The sequence below is a fragment of the Ipomoea triloba genome, chromosome 11 (genome assembly GCF_003576645.1).
Source record: "Ipomoea triloba cultivar NCNSP0323 chromosome 11, ASM357664v1".
NCBI classification, from domain to species: domain Eukaryota; kingdom Viridiplantae; phylum Streptophyta; class Magnoliopsida; order Solanales; family Convolvulaceae; genus Ipomoea; species Ipomoea triloba.
In genome coordinates, this window is record NC_044926.1 from 12,265,297 (window position 1) to 12,282,434 (window position 17,138).

Sequence of the window (17,138 nt, forward strand, 5' to 3'; positions counted from 1 at the left end):
TACGAAAATACTATGGCATAATTTTTTACATGTAATTCATTAAATCTGAACACCTGAATAGTTGTGATTGGTTCTTAGTTTCTTCTTGGACAGCAATTCTAACCTGAACACGCCCCTATATATATATATATATATATATATCAAGACATGTGCATTGTTCAACAAGGCTTCCCCACAATGCAGTGTAAATGGCCAGAAAATTGTGTCAACTTGTTCACAAAATTTCCCGGCAAAGGCTTGATAGAATTATCGCTGGGAAACACATGCTTGGGATTTCCAGATTGAATGAAAAATGCACCATTCATCATCAGGTCACCCTGTGATCTCCACGCCCAGTTTTTCCACTCACTCTGTTGTGCATATTCCCTTTTTGTCACCTGCACGCACATCAACAACAAACACTCAACATTAATAAAATTTACTTACACATACAACTCCAATTTGAGATTAATCTTAACTTTAATCTTCTTCTTCTTCTCCCATCTTAGCTTTAATCTAATTTGTTGGGTGGAGACCAATAAAGAGTCAAGTCCAACAAGGGAATTGTCGGGTGGAAGCCGTGAAAAGAAAATTTAACACCTTGCCTTTCGAAAATGTAAATGTATGTAAGAAAATTAAGTTGCGTTTTCTTTGTTGTGAGTTATACCTTTTGATGTAGTGATAACTGATTCATATATATACATATACCAAAAGCTTTAATCTTATTCGTTGGGCAAAGGCGGGTAAAAGGCCAAATCCTGTAATGGGTGACTAGGGGATTGTTAAGTGGAGATCAGTAAAGGGCTAAGTCCAGCAATTGGTGATGACAAAGGGATTGTTGGGTGGAGGTTGATGAAGTGCTAAGTTTATTAGGTGGAATTAAAGCATGTGCTCCATCTCAACTAAAAGCTGCGGCTACGAACCATGATCTTTTGCATGGCTCTGATACCAAATTAAAGCATGTGATCCATCTCAACTAAAAGCCTAAGGACTGCACATATTATATTTATGCTCACAGAGGCCGATGAAAAGTCAAGTCCAGCATCTTATTTCTCAAAAATATAACGATATATAAGAAAATGATGTTGTGTCTTCACTGTGAGCTATAACTTTAGACTTAGTGATAGTTGTAAGCGCTTAATCTTAACACAATGTAACATATACATATACCTCTTTGGCGTGACCGTTGGGAGGAGCAATGAAGCGGTTGCCTTGGCTAAGGATAGTTGGTTGGTGGCTGCCACCAATGGCGTACATAAGCCAGTGTGTATAATCATTATTGACGGCGTGGACGAACCCATACCTCACTCTCGGCATTCTCTGAACCAATCCATGCCCAAAGTGATTAAACGCCAGCGTAATCTGCATCACTTTATCCTCCTTAGTGCTCCCACTCGCCCCAAACAACAAAACCTCATTATGCCGCGTGAAATGGCAATTCGATATGGTGATAGCCGTGGAAGCCTGAACAGCATCAATCACCCCGTCCACACAATTGGACATGGAGACATGGTCGATCCAAACATTTGTAGACCCAAAGATTGAAATCCCGTCCCCGTCGCTCCGGGTCCGGAGCCCGTAATGGTTGACGGAGTCTCTGATCATGCCGCCGTTGCCGGCCTTAATGTCGCGGATGTGGAGGCTGTGGATGATGACGTGGCTGATGTACTGGAGAGTGATGCCGGCGCCGTTGGTGATGTGGATTTCGGTGCCGCGGCCGTCGATGGTCTTCCAGCTGGTCATGAGGAGCTCCTCGGTCAGCCTGATGACCATGGAGTGGCCGAAGATGATCCAGAGCGGGCCGGGCTGGATGACGGCGTGGCGGAGGGTTCCGGGCTTAGGGTTGATGAGATCTTTGTCGGAGTGATCGTTGACGATGTATATCTTGCCTCCTTTTCCTCCCTTGGCGTTGCGGCCGAAGCCCAGAGAACAGTCGGCTAGCTTCATCCGGTTGTTGGCCCAGTTTTTGTTGCATCTCCAGCATTTATCAATGGGGTTTGTGGCCATGCATGGACCTTTGTACTTGGGTTTGTTATTTAAGCCCCTCCTTGTGCTATTCTCATTCGTTGACCTGCACCAACGCATGCAAAAATTATTTTTTACTCTCTCACTTAATGTAGACACTTGCATTCTAACTAAATGAAAAAAATTATTTATCAAAGCCCGCCACATCCATTAGTAAAGTTGAAGAAGTAAGATTTAGAAGAAGAGTAGAATTCTAAAAATAAATACAATGGTTAGAGCAAAACTCATTGATTTGCACGTTTTTTCAAGCCAGGTAGGAAGGACAAACTGAAGGAAAAATAAAAAAGGACAAACTTGAAGGACAAAAAGAAAAAGAAATTGAGTGCCTACTTGAAGGACAAAAAAAAAAAAAAAAAAAAAAGAGAAACTGAGTGTCTAGTCCACGCTTAGGCAGTTATTTTGAGCGAAATAACACATTTTAAAAATAAAAAATAACTAATCGTTCGACTAGGTCGCCTAGAACACTGATTACGGTGATTTTCTAGGTGGCCGGCCACTGTCAAGTACCTAGGCGCAATTTTTGCAACCATGCTTACTATTAACAGTTTATGTGTCTGTAGTTACTATGTTATGTGTCTGGAGTTAATTGTTTGGGTGTCTGTAGTTACCATTTTATATGTGCATGCATTACCATTTTATATGTTTGTAGTTAACATATTATGTGCATTCAATTTACTTATAACACATTAACCTTTAACTGCAGATACGTCAACCGCAGACACATGATTTGAAGGTTATTTACCAAGATGTCTATAGTTAATATGTTATATGCCTTCAATTTATTTCTAAACATAAACAGATACCAAATGTGTTAACTACAGACACATAACCTGAAAGTTAATTTGAACTAGATTCCACCATGCAAGGTAGACCTTGGTGTATGGTATACTTTGCGAAATATATACAAACCATTTATATATTGACGTATTTGCTTGTTTGAAAACTAAAAACATATATAATTGAGCTTACATGTGTACATTCTCGTTGAAATGATTTGTGACGTTTTCGGGATTAGGGTGATAGGCGTAGTGAGCGGCCTTCTGCGCCTCCGCGGCTCGCTGCTGCCACACCTCATCGTAATGCCCAATGTTAGCTTTAGCGGTGAGAGCAGTAAAAGCAACCACTAATAACAACAACAACATCATTTCATGATTTTTCTTATTCCACTCCATTATTTTCTTCTTTTTTTCTCATTCAAATTGGATATGATGTATATTCTTCAATTGCTTATTAGCTTTTCCCTTCCTGTTTCTCCGATCCATAAAACTCGTCTCTATAGCCTTTTTACCAAGTATATTGAGATAATGTTCACAATGCAAAATCTTTTTCCCTTCATTCAATTGTAATGGCTTTTAGCTAGGCAAAATGGCTTTTGGTGAGGCTTTATGGTTGTTGGAGAGGAAAGAGTGGGCAACCGTTGTTGCTATTGTTGTGGTCAAACGTGGTCTATGAGCTTTCATAAATTAAACCTTTAAAAGGGTTGGAAGAATATTAACAAGTAGCTTATCCTAATAAAAACTCCATTGGACTAGCCAATCCAGCTCTTTGAAATCCAGATAATTAAACAAACAGGTTCTTGTTATCAATAATATATATTATCATTATAGGACATTATTATTATATAACGAACATATTTATGTCTCCATTTATTATTTCCGTTATAGTTGTATATTATATATATGTTTGTACCTTCTTTGTACAGGGAGCTGATGAATGAAATCTATGGATATTCTCCCTATCACTCTATCTCGCTCTACTATCCATAACATTTTGTTAATATTAGTTTAAGCATATACTATACTTTAATGATGCCTACAATTCTCAATTCACCGGTTAGGAGCTAATAAGCCAACGAGTAACCAATCACAACATGTTATCAGCACATAATCGGTGAACGGTATTTTTTTTTATTTTTTATTTTTGCAATCATCCCTATTTGATTCAAAACTGCTTATAATTGTTCTAAAAATTAGTGGATATGATATATGCGTATGTCCAAAATTTGTATATGATATTCCCTGCGTGTGATTAGATATATACACATATTCTTTGGAATACATAGATAAAAATATTTTTTTATGTGTGTATGTATAAATTCTTTTTCCATAATACATAATGGTCTGTGCAAAAAAAAATAAAAAATAAAAAAATAAAAAATAAAAAAAAAAAGAAGAGAGAGAGTTAATGACCAATTTGATCCCTTGACTATAGCGAAATTACTGATTTGGTCCTCAAGTATCATTCTTACCAAATTAAGTCCTCCACTATGAAAATTTTTACTTAATTTAGTCCTTCATTAAAAAATATCCATAAACTATTAAATTAAAGGATAAAAGGGTAATTTCACTCCTCTGATTTTCTTCTTCGTCCCCCTTCTCCTTTACCCAATACTATTACGAACACAGGATGGCGATGCTAGCAATAACAACTTGTGATGACATTAGGAGGGCCTTGGTTTTGAACTGCTTGTGATGGCTGAGAGTTCATTAACTCTTGAAATTCTAGAAAAAAAAAAAAAGAAAAGATGGGACTTGTGTCTCAACCTAAAGAAAAAAAGTAGTATTCTTCAACAGTTACAAAGCTAAGGTACTTACCATCTCATCAAGAACAAAATATGGGACTTGTGTCTCAACTGCTATATCCTCAAACTGCCCTTCAACTTGTACCTCTTCAGCTACTACCTCTTCCATTCCAGCTACTACCTCTTCCAATTCAACTACCTACAATAGTCAATTGCAGTCAACAACAATGGATTGCAGTCCATATAACATATACACTTAAGTAATAAATTGAGCAAATAAGTACCTATGGATTTTGTCTTTTGGAAGTTATTTTATTATGGCCTTTCACTCCACAAACCCTGCACCTTTTAACTTCCCCAAGTTTCCTTATCTTGAGTTTAGTGCTATCTTTCTTGCTTTCTTCAATTGGGTTGGTCTTTCTTTTTTTTTTTTTTTTTCTTAGGCTTCCCAGGTTGGGCCTTATATTTTGGGGGGAGTGGATCTGGAAGGATCTTGGGCCACAACTCTGAAGATAGGATAGGCTGTATTGCAGGCTCATATGCTTTGAGATAACTGTCTACTGTGTAACATTGGGGCACATAGTCTTATGGGCTTTCCCTTTATTTTCTTATAGCTGTAATAGCATAACTACAAGGGATCCCTGTGAGGTCTCACCTCTTACAACTGCATTGTTTATTGATTAAATCCACCTTGAAGGCCCTAAAGTTCTCATCATCAACTTGGTAAATATTGTAATGGGACTTATAAGTATTGTACCTACGTGCCCTGTCCTTTTCCTCTTCAAGCAACTTGTATATCTTAGGACAAATCTTCTTAGTATGACTCTTAATGTTTTCTCTATTGTTTAATTTGCATTCTAGTCATAAGGTAGATCCTTAACTTCTTACACATACTTAAAACTGGTTTGTCTCTGAAATTAAGGATACTGCTATTCCGTGATTCACACAAATTATTCAACAGCAGGTCCGTCTTAGGAAATGTGCTGAAATATGCCTTGCAATAGTGTTTAGCATCTCTTGCATCTAACCACTTAGCAGCCTTAGCATTTAAAGCCTTTAACTCCTCCGTTTGCCTCTTGTATTGTGCTTCTATTGTTGCTTTACACACTGCCCACAACTTCTGCTTCAGTACATGCCTAGTGAAACCATCCTTTACAAAGTTGGCACGCATATGCCTTACACAGAATCTATGCTCCATTCCAGGAAACAACTCTTCAGCAATAGGTATAAGTCCTTTTTATTTGTCTGAAATCATTGTCCAAGCTTGAGGATTACTTGATATATTAAGATCATTGTCCAAATGCTCTAAAAACCATAACCAACTGTCATTCAATTCTCCCTCTACAATAGCAAAGGCTATGGGGAACAACCTGTACGTTATCTACATCAACACCTACAGCACTCAACAACTACCCTCCCTTCTGGGGACCCTTTAGATGACAACCATCTAACCCAAAAAAAATGTCTACACCCCCTCAAAAACCCTTCTTTGCAAGCTCCATAACAAATATATAGTTTGACAAATCTAGGTCTTCCATTCACACTAAACTGAATATCAACCTTCATCTTCACAGAAATTCCAGGATTGCTCCTTCTTAATTCTTCACAGTAATTGTTTAGTAACTTGAACTGCTCTGAATTATCACCTTCTAGTTGCTTAAGAGCCTTTTTTTAGCCCTATAAGTTTGGTGTTTAGTAACCTGACATTTCAACTTAGCCTTCACATGGTCTTGAAACTGTATTCTCCCCCATTCAATGTTAAGTTTAAAGTAATCTTTGTACAGTTTGGCAAGAAATTCAGAGTTCACTGTTCTATTTTCATCTTCATCCCCACATGTGTGCTCTGGATTGTATGTATTAACAGCAAATGGACTTCTTGGATTGCTTCTTGAGGCAAAAATAGTCCAATTGCATATGTTATTGTGTCTACAAATCACCATAACTCTTCTTCTTTCATTCTTTTTTAGCTGGATATCTTTTCTCCTAGTTGTCTCATAACACTTAACAGCCAATTTAAACTCATCCGCGGATTTGAAAATCATTCCAATCTCAAACTTAAAGCCTTCTTTATTAAGGTTAGTTTGTTGGAAAACATTATCAAGACCAGTCGCTTCCCCATCAGACTCTTCTGAATGCTCCCAACTCCTGAACAGCACTTCAAACAGTTCACAATCAACCTCATGCACTTCATCACCTTCCAATCCAGCACCCTATTTAGAACTAGTCCCTGTGTCCATAAGATACTCTTCCTCACGTTGCACTTCATTTTCACCATCAGTTTCACATTCATTTTCACCTTCTACCTCAACCTCAACTTCATTGTCACTACTCTGTTATATTTCATCATACAGTAAGCAATCATCTCCCAATTCTCTAGATATCTCTAGATCATAATCCCATTGATCATCAAATAAATGTTCAACATAAATACCTGGCTCTTTGTTAGGTGGAACCTCACCAACCAAACTCACAATGTTTGCATCATTTATTATAGGCTTAAGTTCAATTTTTCTTGGGTTTTTTCTACCCTTAACGAGAACCCAAAACTGCACCTTTCTATCATAGTACCTCAGTTGTTTTACCATTCTCCTTAAATTTAATAAGCTACCCTCATGACAGTTGAAATGGTCAAAATACTCAACTCCTCCATTCCTATAACCAATTTTTGGATGCCAGACTAAATCCCCACCAATATGGAGTTTTAAGATAAAGACAGAGGCTTCTTCACTAACATCTATACACAAAGTAGTAAAAGAAGCTCTATTTTAAAGCCTTACAATATCAGAACCTAACAAATAGGTAAATATCATTGGACCCCACAAAACAATAACAACACAGGGACCACAAAATTAATGCACTGCTTTTAATTCAATTTTGAAATTTGACAGTGTATTGAGTATAACAATAATTTTTTAGCCAAGTACAAATGGTCCCCATATGCTTTCCTGTTTTTATATTCAACTACCTATGTTTTCCCCTTTATTCTACCCTTTTTCTATTCAACAAAACAAAACAGTCTTTCCTTTTTCTTTACCACAAAGGCCCCCACCAAACAATAACATAAGAAGCCAACAAAATGCACATGCTAGGCATCACTTCTACCAACACAAGTATGAAATATATATATATATATATATATATATATATATATATATATATGTAATTCATATGCAAATATGCGAACAAGAAAATAAACAAACACTTAGAGTTCTCAAACATTAGGTTCGAATACTTACAAGTAGGAGTACTATCAAACCCACTAATCTTCCTACTAGTCCTTGCTCAACACTTGCGTCCTCAATAGCGTCAATGGCTGCTTCTCTTCAAACGGGTTAACTGTGTAAAAGGTTAGGGTTCAGTTACAGTGGTGGGTTGAAAGAAGGGAGACAAGGCGGATGAAAGGGGAAAATTGAACGTTGCTATATTCACTTTCCAAATTTGCCCATAGTATAAACGGTGTTAATTGAGGACTAAATTGACAACTGTCTCAATAATTGAGGGACCAAATGTGTTCAAATTGAAAGATAGGGATAACATTTCAAATGTGTTACTAATTGGGGGACCAAAAGTGCTTTTTACATTTGAATCTCATTAATTTCTTCTTTAGGAGTTTCATGTGTGAAGATAAAATTAGAGATTTGTTGCCTCTGAGTTTTTACAAAGGTTAATCTTCTTTTTAAAATTTGTTCTTGTTTATATTGGGGTAAATTTGATCTGATTAATGCAAGTATGTTGAGGTTTGTAATACAAATTTCTTTTCCAAATGATTTTTGAATTTTTAATGGTTCCATCTTTTAATGTTAATAAAAATTGCTAAGAAAAGTTAATATAGTCTGTTTCGGCTCCGCTGTAATAATTTTCATAATTATTATCATTGTAATGATTTTCATAATTATTATCAGAATTATAATCATCAAAGTCATAAATGATAAGATAAACAGGAGGTTAATACCTAGAGGATTCTCCTATTTCATAATTTATGTGTACATGTTGTTGATGAAATTCTGCTTCAAAATTTCTGATATGTTTTGACTGGGGGACCAGTTCAAGAATTTCTTCACTTAAATTATCTAATTTTTCTCCGCCAAATTCTCTTTCTATTTGTCTCTTAAATTCATCCAGTATAAATTTTTCTTGAAATACAGAAAATTTTAAACGCTTGATAATTTGTTTTACCAAATCTGGAAAAGAGAATTTTTTAAGTAGGTAATAAAATTTGTTCATTAAAATTTGGTATATCAATTGTGTATTCCATAAATTTTTCATCTTTTGATTTTTCATCCAAATAATATGTTGTGAAATTATTTCCAAAATTTCTTTCAACTTGAAAATTTTCATTGTTTCCAAAATAGTCTTGAATGATTTTTTTTTTCCATTTTAGAAATTTTAGACGAATTTAGTTTTTCTCAAAACGTTTGTAAATTTATTTTTCAAATTTTATGTTTTTTCAATAGTTTTGAAGCTTTACTCATTCTTCTTCTTTTTAACTACTTCCAGATATGATTCTTTTTAATCTTATCCGTTCATGTTAGTTTTTATGTTTGCCAAATAATCATATCTTATCTAAAACCCTCACCTTTTCATTCATATCCTACTACCAGATTTCTCCATCTACAATCCTAACAACATCTATAAACCTTATTTGGGTACTCTTTTCCCTTCCGTACTTCTTCCTCGAAGGTTTTTAGACTACACGGATTGCTTCGGCTCAAACAGGATTTACGTCTTTTGGATACAGATATGCATATGATTAAAAACAAAAATAAAAACTAACATAAGGTAAGAAGATTAAGTTAGAATCATACTTCTTAGTAGCAATTTGAAGAAGTAGGAGCAAAGTAATTTAGTGTGAGAATTTAATGCGTAGGAAACAAAGGGTTTTCATTTAAGATGCAAAAAGTTGATGAAAGTTGTGTATGTTCTGCGGAGAGATCATATATATATATATATAAAATTCAGTTCGCATGCGGTTGAGTGTCTCCCGTGCGGTTAAATATGAGCCATTGATCTTGCTTAAATCAACGTCCAGGATTATCAAAATTTAAAAAAAAAATGCAGTGACAATTTGGTAATTTTTGCTAATTTTTGCATCTAAATCAAATTTAAGGTGCGTGATTTTCCTTCTTAAAGTGCATGGTTTTTGTACTTAAAGTACGTGATTTTTGTACTTAAGTTGCGTGATTGATTTGCTTAAGGTGCGTAATTTTTTTTGCTTAAGGTGAGTACTTGTTGAAACTTAAGGTGTGTCAACCGTGACCTCCTTCCCCATTTAAGAGAAGCGTGACTTTTTCAAAAATTTGTTAATAAGAAAATTTGATCCTTAAACCTTTGGCATTAAATACATTACTAATCCTTTCCTTCTATTTATACCACTTGAATTCTTGTTAATTTTTTGTTCCAATATTTTCTTATACTCCTTGCTTAATCAAGACTTGTAGAATAATTCATAGCTTCTAAAAGTGTGACATTTTCTTCATCTACTCAAAATGGCATGATTTTCATTCTTTCTTCTAAAATTGTGACCTCTCCTAAAAGTGTGACCTCTCCTTCATTTGCATGATTTTCTCCTTGGCAAAAATTACATGAATTCTTACTTTAAATTAGAGAGAGGCTGATTTATTTCATAAATAAAAAATGTAGTTCCATAATTTGTATCTTCTTTCAAGACTAAAATCTTTAAAATACTTTCTTCCAAAAATTAATTTGAGATCATAGACTTCAAAGTCTTTCTACGTACCAATTTCTTCTTCTTCTTGAAAAATACTTTTTTGAACTTGTTGAGAAGACTCATACAAAAATAAAATAAATAGGGGACTAAATTTTTATCCTATATTACATTTTGGTTCATCAAAATCTAATTACAATTTATTCCTAATAGCACATGAACCCTTATATATATATATATATCCATTTGAAATCTGAATTAATAATTAAAATATATACAAAGACATTACTCAACCTAACTCAATATTCACACTTCTAGTACAATAAGGTGTACCAAATGTTTAGGAATTACAACATCTCAAACGTAACATGTCCAGCGATTGTCTATAACTCAATATACACACTTCTAGTCCTAGTCTAGTCCTACTCCTAGTATAATAAGGTGTACTGAAATTCTAGGAAACTATAAAAGGACGATGATCGGATTTTTAGTTTCTGCAAATTAAAATCCCTCCTGAAAGCTGCGCTGCAGTTTCTCTCTGATCTTGTTGTCTAAGCTTCTCCATCTCCATGGGTCGTGGTAAGTCCAAACGCGCTGCATCCCAGAAACGCTCCGCCTCTTCTTCCCCTCCATCGTCGCCGGATACCGTTAGCTCCGGTACTACATCTGCTTTACGTCTGGTTTTCTTTCAAGAACATGGTTCCGAAACTGTATTACACTGCCTCACTTTATTCCTCTCTGTGCAGAAGAAGATATGGAGTTAGAACGAATTGATAAACTGTTCTATACATATGCTAATGATTCATCTGGGTTGATTGAGTAAGTATTCTTCTACTCTGCTCATCACTTTGATTTTCTGCATCTTATTTACCTGTAAGAGTAGACTTGGATTTCTAGCCAAATTGATTGAGCTGTTGATTTGATAACCACAGTAAGTTTAACTCTTAGTGAGAACAACATATCGGTCTTTTTTATTTGAGCTGGCTATGTTTACTCAGCCATAAGAGAAAAAAAAGATCCAGTCAAGTTGGTCAGATCGTTGACTTAGTAACCACAATATTACAAGTTCAACTCTTAGTGGGAACAATTATCTATTTGCCTTCTTGATTTTAGCCTACTAAGTTTACTCAATGCACGTCCTTAATAGTGGTTGCGAGTTTCCGCTTCACTCAAAAAGGAAAAATAAACTGGATTTATTAGCTTCTTCATTTGTCAACTTATTCTTATCTTCCACATTGAATAGGCCTGAAGGAATTGAAAATCTCTGCTCACATCTGGGAGTTGCCCATACTGACATCAAAATGCTAATGCTTGCATGGTATACTAATTCACTCTTAAAATTTTACTTCCATCTCTTTGTGTATGTTCTGTATGCTGTGTTAACACTTATGGGTTTGGGTTTTAGGAAAATGCAAGCTGGAAGACAAGGCTATTTTACTCTGGTAAGCGAGATGTATAGTCTTATTATCGGTTTAAAACTTTACTCGTTCCTGTATTGGGAGTAACATTAGGCTGGTTATGATTTACTAGGAGGAATGGCGAAATGGGGCTAAAGAGCTAAAGGCTGATACAGTAGAGAATATAAAGAAGGCATTTGGACAGCTTGAGGAAGAGGTATATGTGATTTACATGTGTTTCATTCATTTCTGTCTGTGATAACTGAGCTCTATGAAGTGTATTATATTTTTTGCCAAGCTCTTAACTCGTTTTTCGTTCTCTTTTTGCAGCTGGAAAGTCCATCAAACTTTGTAGACTTCTATGCCTATGCATTTCAGTATTGCTTAACAGGTATGCTCTTATATATATATATATATCTTCTTCTGTTGCTGTGTTCTTCTTCAGCTGCTTATCGTCCTTTTCTCTTCCCGTCTTCTAGAGGATAATCAGAAGTGCGTCGAGACTGAAATCGTTTGTGTACTTCTGGATCTCGTGTTAGGCCCCCGATTTCAACCACAAGTTGCAGCACTTATTGAGTATATACAGGTGAATTGTACACACTCTCAGATTGTGACTGTGGATTTCCCGGTTATTATTATTATTTCATGTTTTTAATCTGACAGAGATTATGTGCCCAATACCATGATGGGAACTGCTAATTGTTTGTGTTCTGGTCAGGTTCAAAAAGATTACAAGGTTATAACCATGGATCAGTGGCTAGGATTTCACAGGTTTCTCAGTGAGGTAATACTTCAATTTCCCAATTCTTGAATGATTCAATTATTAAGGTTAACTGCCCTTTTGTCTTTGCCTTGTTCTTGGTTTAGTCATATAAGTAACAGAAACCTGTCTTGTTTGAACAGATTAGCTTCCCAGATTTCAGCAATTATGATGAAGAGCTTGCTTGGCCGTTGATCTTGGACGATTTTGTTGACTGGATGAGAGAAAAGCATTAATGCTAGCATTGAGACATAACTTCCTTAGAAAGATTCATTGTAAACATCATAGGATACACAATTCTTGGTTGCTAGATTGTTAATTAGAAGTGCCCTACTTTTCTTTTTATTTTTTTTTTCTTTTTATATTCTTGTCAGCTTTGGGAAACAAATCTTTCTTAGTTTTTCATGGATTATAGTTCTACCTATACACTTTCACAATATTATACAACTTTATGATATTATTCTTTCTTTTTCTTTTTTTTTAAAGAAAAATACTATGCAAATTCTTATTTTTATTTTTCTTGGGATTGAAAATAGTTTATTATTGCTTATCACATCATAAGTAAAACTGAAAAAGCAAGAATTGAGACAACAAAAGTAAAACTAAGGAAGTAGGAATTAATGTTACATATAGTAAATGTTCTTAAAAGTTAAAATATTGGTGTTCTCTTTATCCTTCTCTCTAATTGAGAAAATATTTTCTCATGAAACCTTACATTAACCACAAAATGTATCCCTCTCTAATTGATGAGAAAGAAGTGTTTAACTTCAATTGATTTATATATATATTTTTAAAAAGTATAATTGATTTTTCTATGGTGCCAATTGTATTGTATACAATGGAGTATAGTATATTTCATTGTATAAAACACTATTAAAATTCGTATGACAAATTGACAATACATAATTGATACAACCAAGTGAAGTATGATTGATTATCAAGTACTATCAAAGAATAACTTTAAGAATCTTGTTTGAATAAGTGTAACTCTCAATTAAAGAATAATTACAAGAATAATCTTATTTGAATAAGGGTTGGTATAGAAGGATGTCAATTTAGCTCTAAACCAATGGGTTGGTCCAATAAACCCTAAAATTTATAGGGCTAAAATCTAAAAGAAAATCAACCCAATAGAAAAAATAGGTAATTGGGCTGGCCTTATAGAGTTATTGAGTTGAGTTGGACTAACCCATTGAATTGACGAGCTGGACCGTGAGTTAGAGCAAGGTTAATTCGATCCAAGATTCTTCACCAGAAATTGCAGCAACACGTAGTAGTAAGCATCAATCGAAGAATTTCTTCACCAGAGAATTGCTGCAACAGAGAATTATTCCAAAGTAGAAGCTTGCAAAAAACGCCAACAACTAAAGTAATTTCTTTTATTTTCATTTTAGTACTTTTAAGAGTTTATTTGGAATATAAATATTTTATTTTTTGGTATAGAAAAAAATTTTTGTTTTGAACTTTAGTGTTGATGGTAGATTTGTGGCATATGAATTATGATTATGTTTGGAACTTAAATTCATTGTTAATGCTTCGTTATGTTTTTTTAAATTGAAATTTGAAAATAATGATTTGAATTGGAATTAATTATTAAATATAACTTATTTTGGATGAAATAAATATTTTATTTTGAATTAAATGTGTGAATAAGTAGATATTCACTTATATTTTTTTAATTTTAATTAGTTCATTGATTTAGCCCGCTGGATAAGCTCAATAGTGTATAATTTAGGATTAAGACCAATTCAACCCAAAAACAAAACAAAACATAACCATTTAGTCCAAACCAATAAGCCCAACAATCCTGCAGGGTTAACCCAAACTTTAGTGGGTTGGCCTATTTGACATCCCGTACGGTCAAGTAGTTTAATTAAGTGCAATCTTGAAGCTATACAACAAGAATCTTACCACGTGTGTGTTTTTTTTTAATGAATTATCCAAAGCTAACGATTTTGACTTTTAACCAATTCTTTGAACTTTTTATGAATAGCTTGGTTGTAAAGAGGGAAATTTTTTCCCTATGTTATATGCGTATAGTATTTTTTTCCCCTATTAAAGTGATAATTTTTTTTCCCTAGTTACTTTAAAAGTGGTATTTTTTTCCATATAATGTTAAATTCACATTTTTGCCCTTAAAAATAATTATTTCATTTATGTTTATTCTCCAACCAATTATATTACTAATATGTATGGAAGATCACGGTTCGATACTAACCTAATCGAACACTGTCGCAATTGAACTTAAATAGTATGGATGATTACGGTTACGATTTAGAACCGAAAAAATAAAATAAAATAATTGTTGAATTTTGACTATTTTCAATAAGAAATAAAATTAAAAATAAATAAATAAGTTTTGATTGGCTGTTCAAAATCGAAATTGGAACAGAACCGTACCGATTTATCAAAATAAGTGTTTGATCATTTTCACTATATATGACTGTGGTTCAGTTCCAGTTCACGGTTCAACAATTATTTAATTTTATTTTTTTTCGGTTCTAAATCGTAACCAGAACCGTCTATATTATTTCCTTATGATTGCTACAGTGTTTGGTTAGGTTCGAATCGAATCGTGATCATCCATACATATAAGTAATAATTTGTTGGAGAAGAAAAATAAATGAAATAGTTATTTTTAAGGGCAAAAATGTTAATTTAACATTTCAGGGGGAAAACTGCAACTTTAATAACACAGGGGAAAAAAGTGCTATATGCACATAACATAGGGAGAAAAAAGTGTCATTTTCCCAATAAACAAAGAAGAAAGAGTTGGTTTGACACATAAATAGTAAATATGACAGATAAAATGAAACAGAGAAAATAATTAATTTTCACTGTAAATATATTCTCATCAAACATATTCTTTGAAAATATTTTTCGAAAAATTTAATTAACTAGAAAGTCATACCAAATCGCCTCTATGAGTTTAGTCTTGGGCCTTGAGATAGGCCCAATAAAAAGTCTTAATAGATCATGTATGAACTTATCTGAATCACTTACTAATTGTAAAAACATTCAACAAGTACAACTTTTACAATTAGGCACTATACTTACCGTTGTTATATCGTGGACCATGGTCTAAAAACGGTTGCTATACCCGGTTTAGCCGTCAACAGGTTGGACCCGGTTCGGCCGCCATACCCGGTTCAGCCACCACTGGTTGTACCCGGTTCGGCCGACTCAGGCCAAGTTTACCCGTGTACTGCCTTGGGCTTCGCATAGTTATTTTGTGGCCCAAGCCCAACTCCCTAATCCCCCCATCAATAAGTAACATTGGTTTTTCTTTTAAATAGTAATAGTGAGATGAGTGATTTATAATGTAATTTCTATTTGAACTATGTTTTTGTTTTAAATAATTTTCATCGGATTTTAATGTATTTTTTCCCTAATCAACAATACTTATGGCTCCACCTCTAAGTGTTTCATTTTATTTTTATTTCGCCCCCACTGAAAAAGATTTTTGGATAAATCCCTGGTCACAATATGTGCCTAAATCATTGCATGTTTTGAAAAAATGGGTTTATGTTACCTATGGTTACCTTATTTATCAAATTGATGAAATGTGGGTAGGGATGGCAATGTGCCCGTCTCCGGTCCCCGCCCTGACGGGGACGGGGATGGGAAAAATTTGGACTGCTAACAACAACAAGGTGATTATCTTTGTAGCCTCAAATTGCTATGCGAACAATAGTTTAGTATTCGTAATAGCATGTTAAAAAGAAAAAATATATTACGAATAAACATATGAATATTATGAAACATATAGTAAAAATTGACGGTGATAGATTAAAAAATTTACTTTGTTCATGTATTTAGGAGAAAAAGTTTAGAAGTTAGAGATAAAAAGTTCATAGAAAAAAAATCAAAATATACAAGCAACAATGAAATAAAAAACTATTATTTTGAATTTTTAGAGGAAGATTGTAAAGTTTAGGAGAGAGAAAAAAATTGATAGAGTTTAGGTATGTAGAAAATATTGGATAATGAAGAAAAAATAATTTATTAAATTTAGGTATAAGGTTTATAAAGTTTAAAATTTTAAATAAGGAGAAAAAAATAGAGTTTAAATAGAGAGAGAGAGAAATAGTAGTAGTAGTAGTAGTAGTAATAATAATAATAATAATAATAATTCTTTTAAAAAAATAATAATAATAATTCATTCAAACAATAATAATAATAATAATAATAATAATAATAATAATAATAATAATTCTTTCAAAATAATAATAATAATAATAATAATAATTTTTTCAAAATAATAATAATAATAATAATAATAATAATAATAATTCTTTCAAATTAAAAAAAAAAAAAGACAAAAGGGTATGAGAGGAGGGGCAAAATTGTCTTTACACCAACAAATTGCCCATCCTCTCCACAGAATTGCAATTCATGGGGGGTACCCCATGAATTACAATTCATCATTTGGAGGGAATTGCAATTCTGCGGAATTGCAATTCCCTCCAACCAAACACTGTAGTTTGGGAATTCACTGAATTGCAATTCAATGAATTGCAATTCCCCCCAAATTGCATCCAACCAAACAGGCCATCAGTGTTGGTAGAAAGAAAATTTTGAAATCTTGGGATTGGGGGTTAGATTTCAACTATTTATATTTGAGAAGGAAAAGTATATAAAAGCCTACAGAAGTTCTAAAACTAAAAAGTCCTTACAAATTCATAACTTTTTGAATACCACATGACTTTTAAAGATTCTTTAAAAGTTTTAATAGAATACAACATGACTTTTTAAAACTCTTTAAAAATCTTGATCGAATACCGCATGACT

The 17,138-nt window shown here is 33.7% G+C and overlaps 2 protein-coding genes across 2 annotated transcripts; one reads left to right on the forward strand and one right to left on the reverse strand.

Annotated features, from left to right (window-relative positions):
• Window positions 1–158: 158 nt before the first annotated feature.
• Window positions 159–3,185, reverse strand: LOC115997455 (pectate lyase-like). The gene is made up of 3 exons (XM_031237010.1): window positions 2,974–3,185; window positions 1,150–2,050; window positions 159–377 (listed from the first exon to the last, which is right to left on the reverse strand). Exons 1-3 carry the CDS (start codon window positions 3,174–3,176, stop codon window positions 159–161), a joined length of 1,323 nt encoding a protein of 440 aa, XP_031092870.1. The 5' UTR covers window positions 3,177–3,185.
• A 7,520-nt stretch (window positions 3,186–10,705) lies between these two features.
• Window positions 10,706–12,583, forward strand: LOC115995923 (DCN1-like protein 5). Its single transcript, XM_031235070.1, has 9 exons — window positions 10,706–10,847; window positions 10,937–11,009; window positions 11,434–11,508; window positions 11,596–11,632; window positions 11,721–11,804; window positions 11,918–11,978; window positions 12,067–12,173; window positions 12,306–12,371; window positions 12,491–12,583. Exons 1-9 carry the CDS (start codon window positions 10,760–10,762, stop codon window positions 12,581–12,583), a joined length of 684 nt encoding a protein of 227 aa, XP_031090930.1. The 5' UTR covers window positions 10,706–10,759.
• Window positions 12,584–17,138: the final 4,555 nt, after the last annotated feature.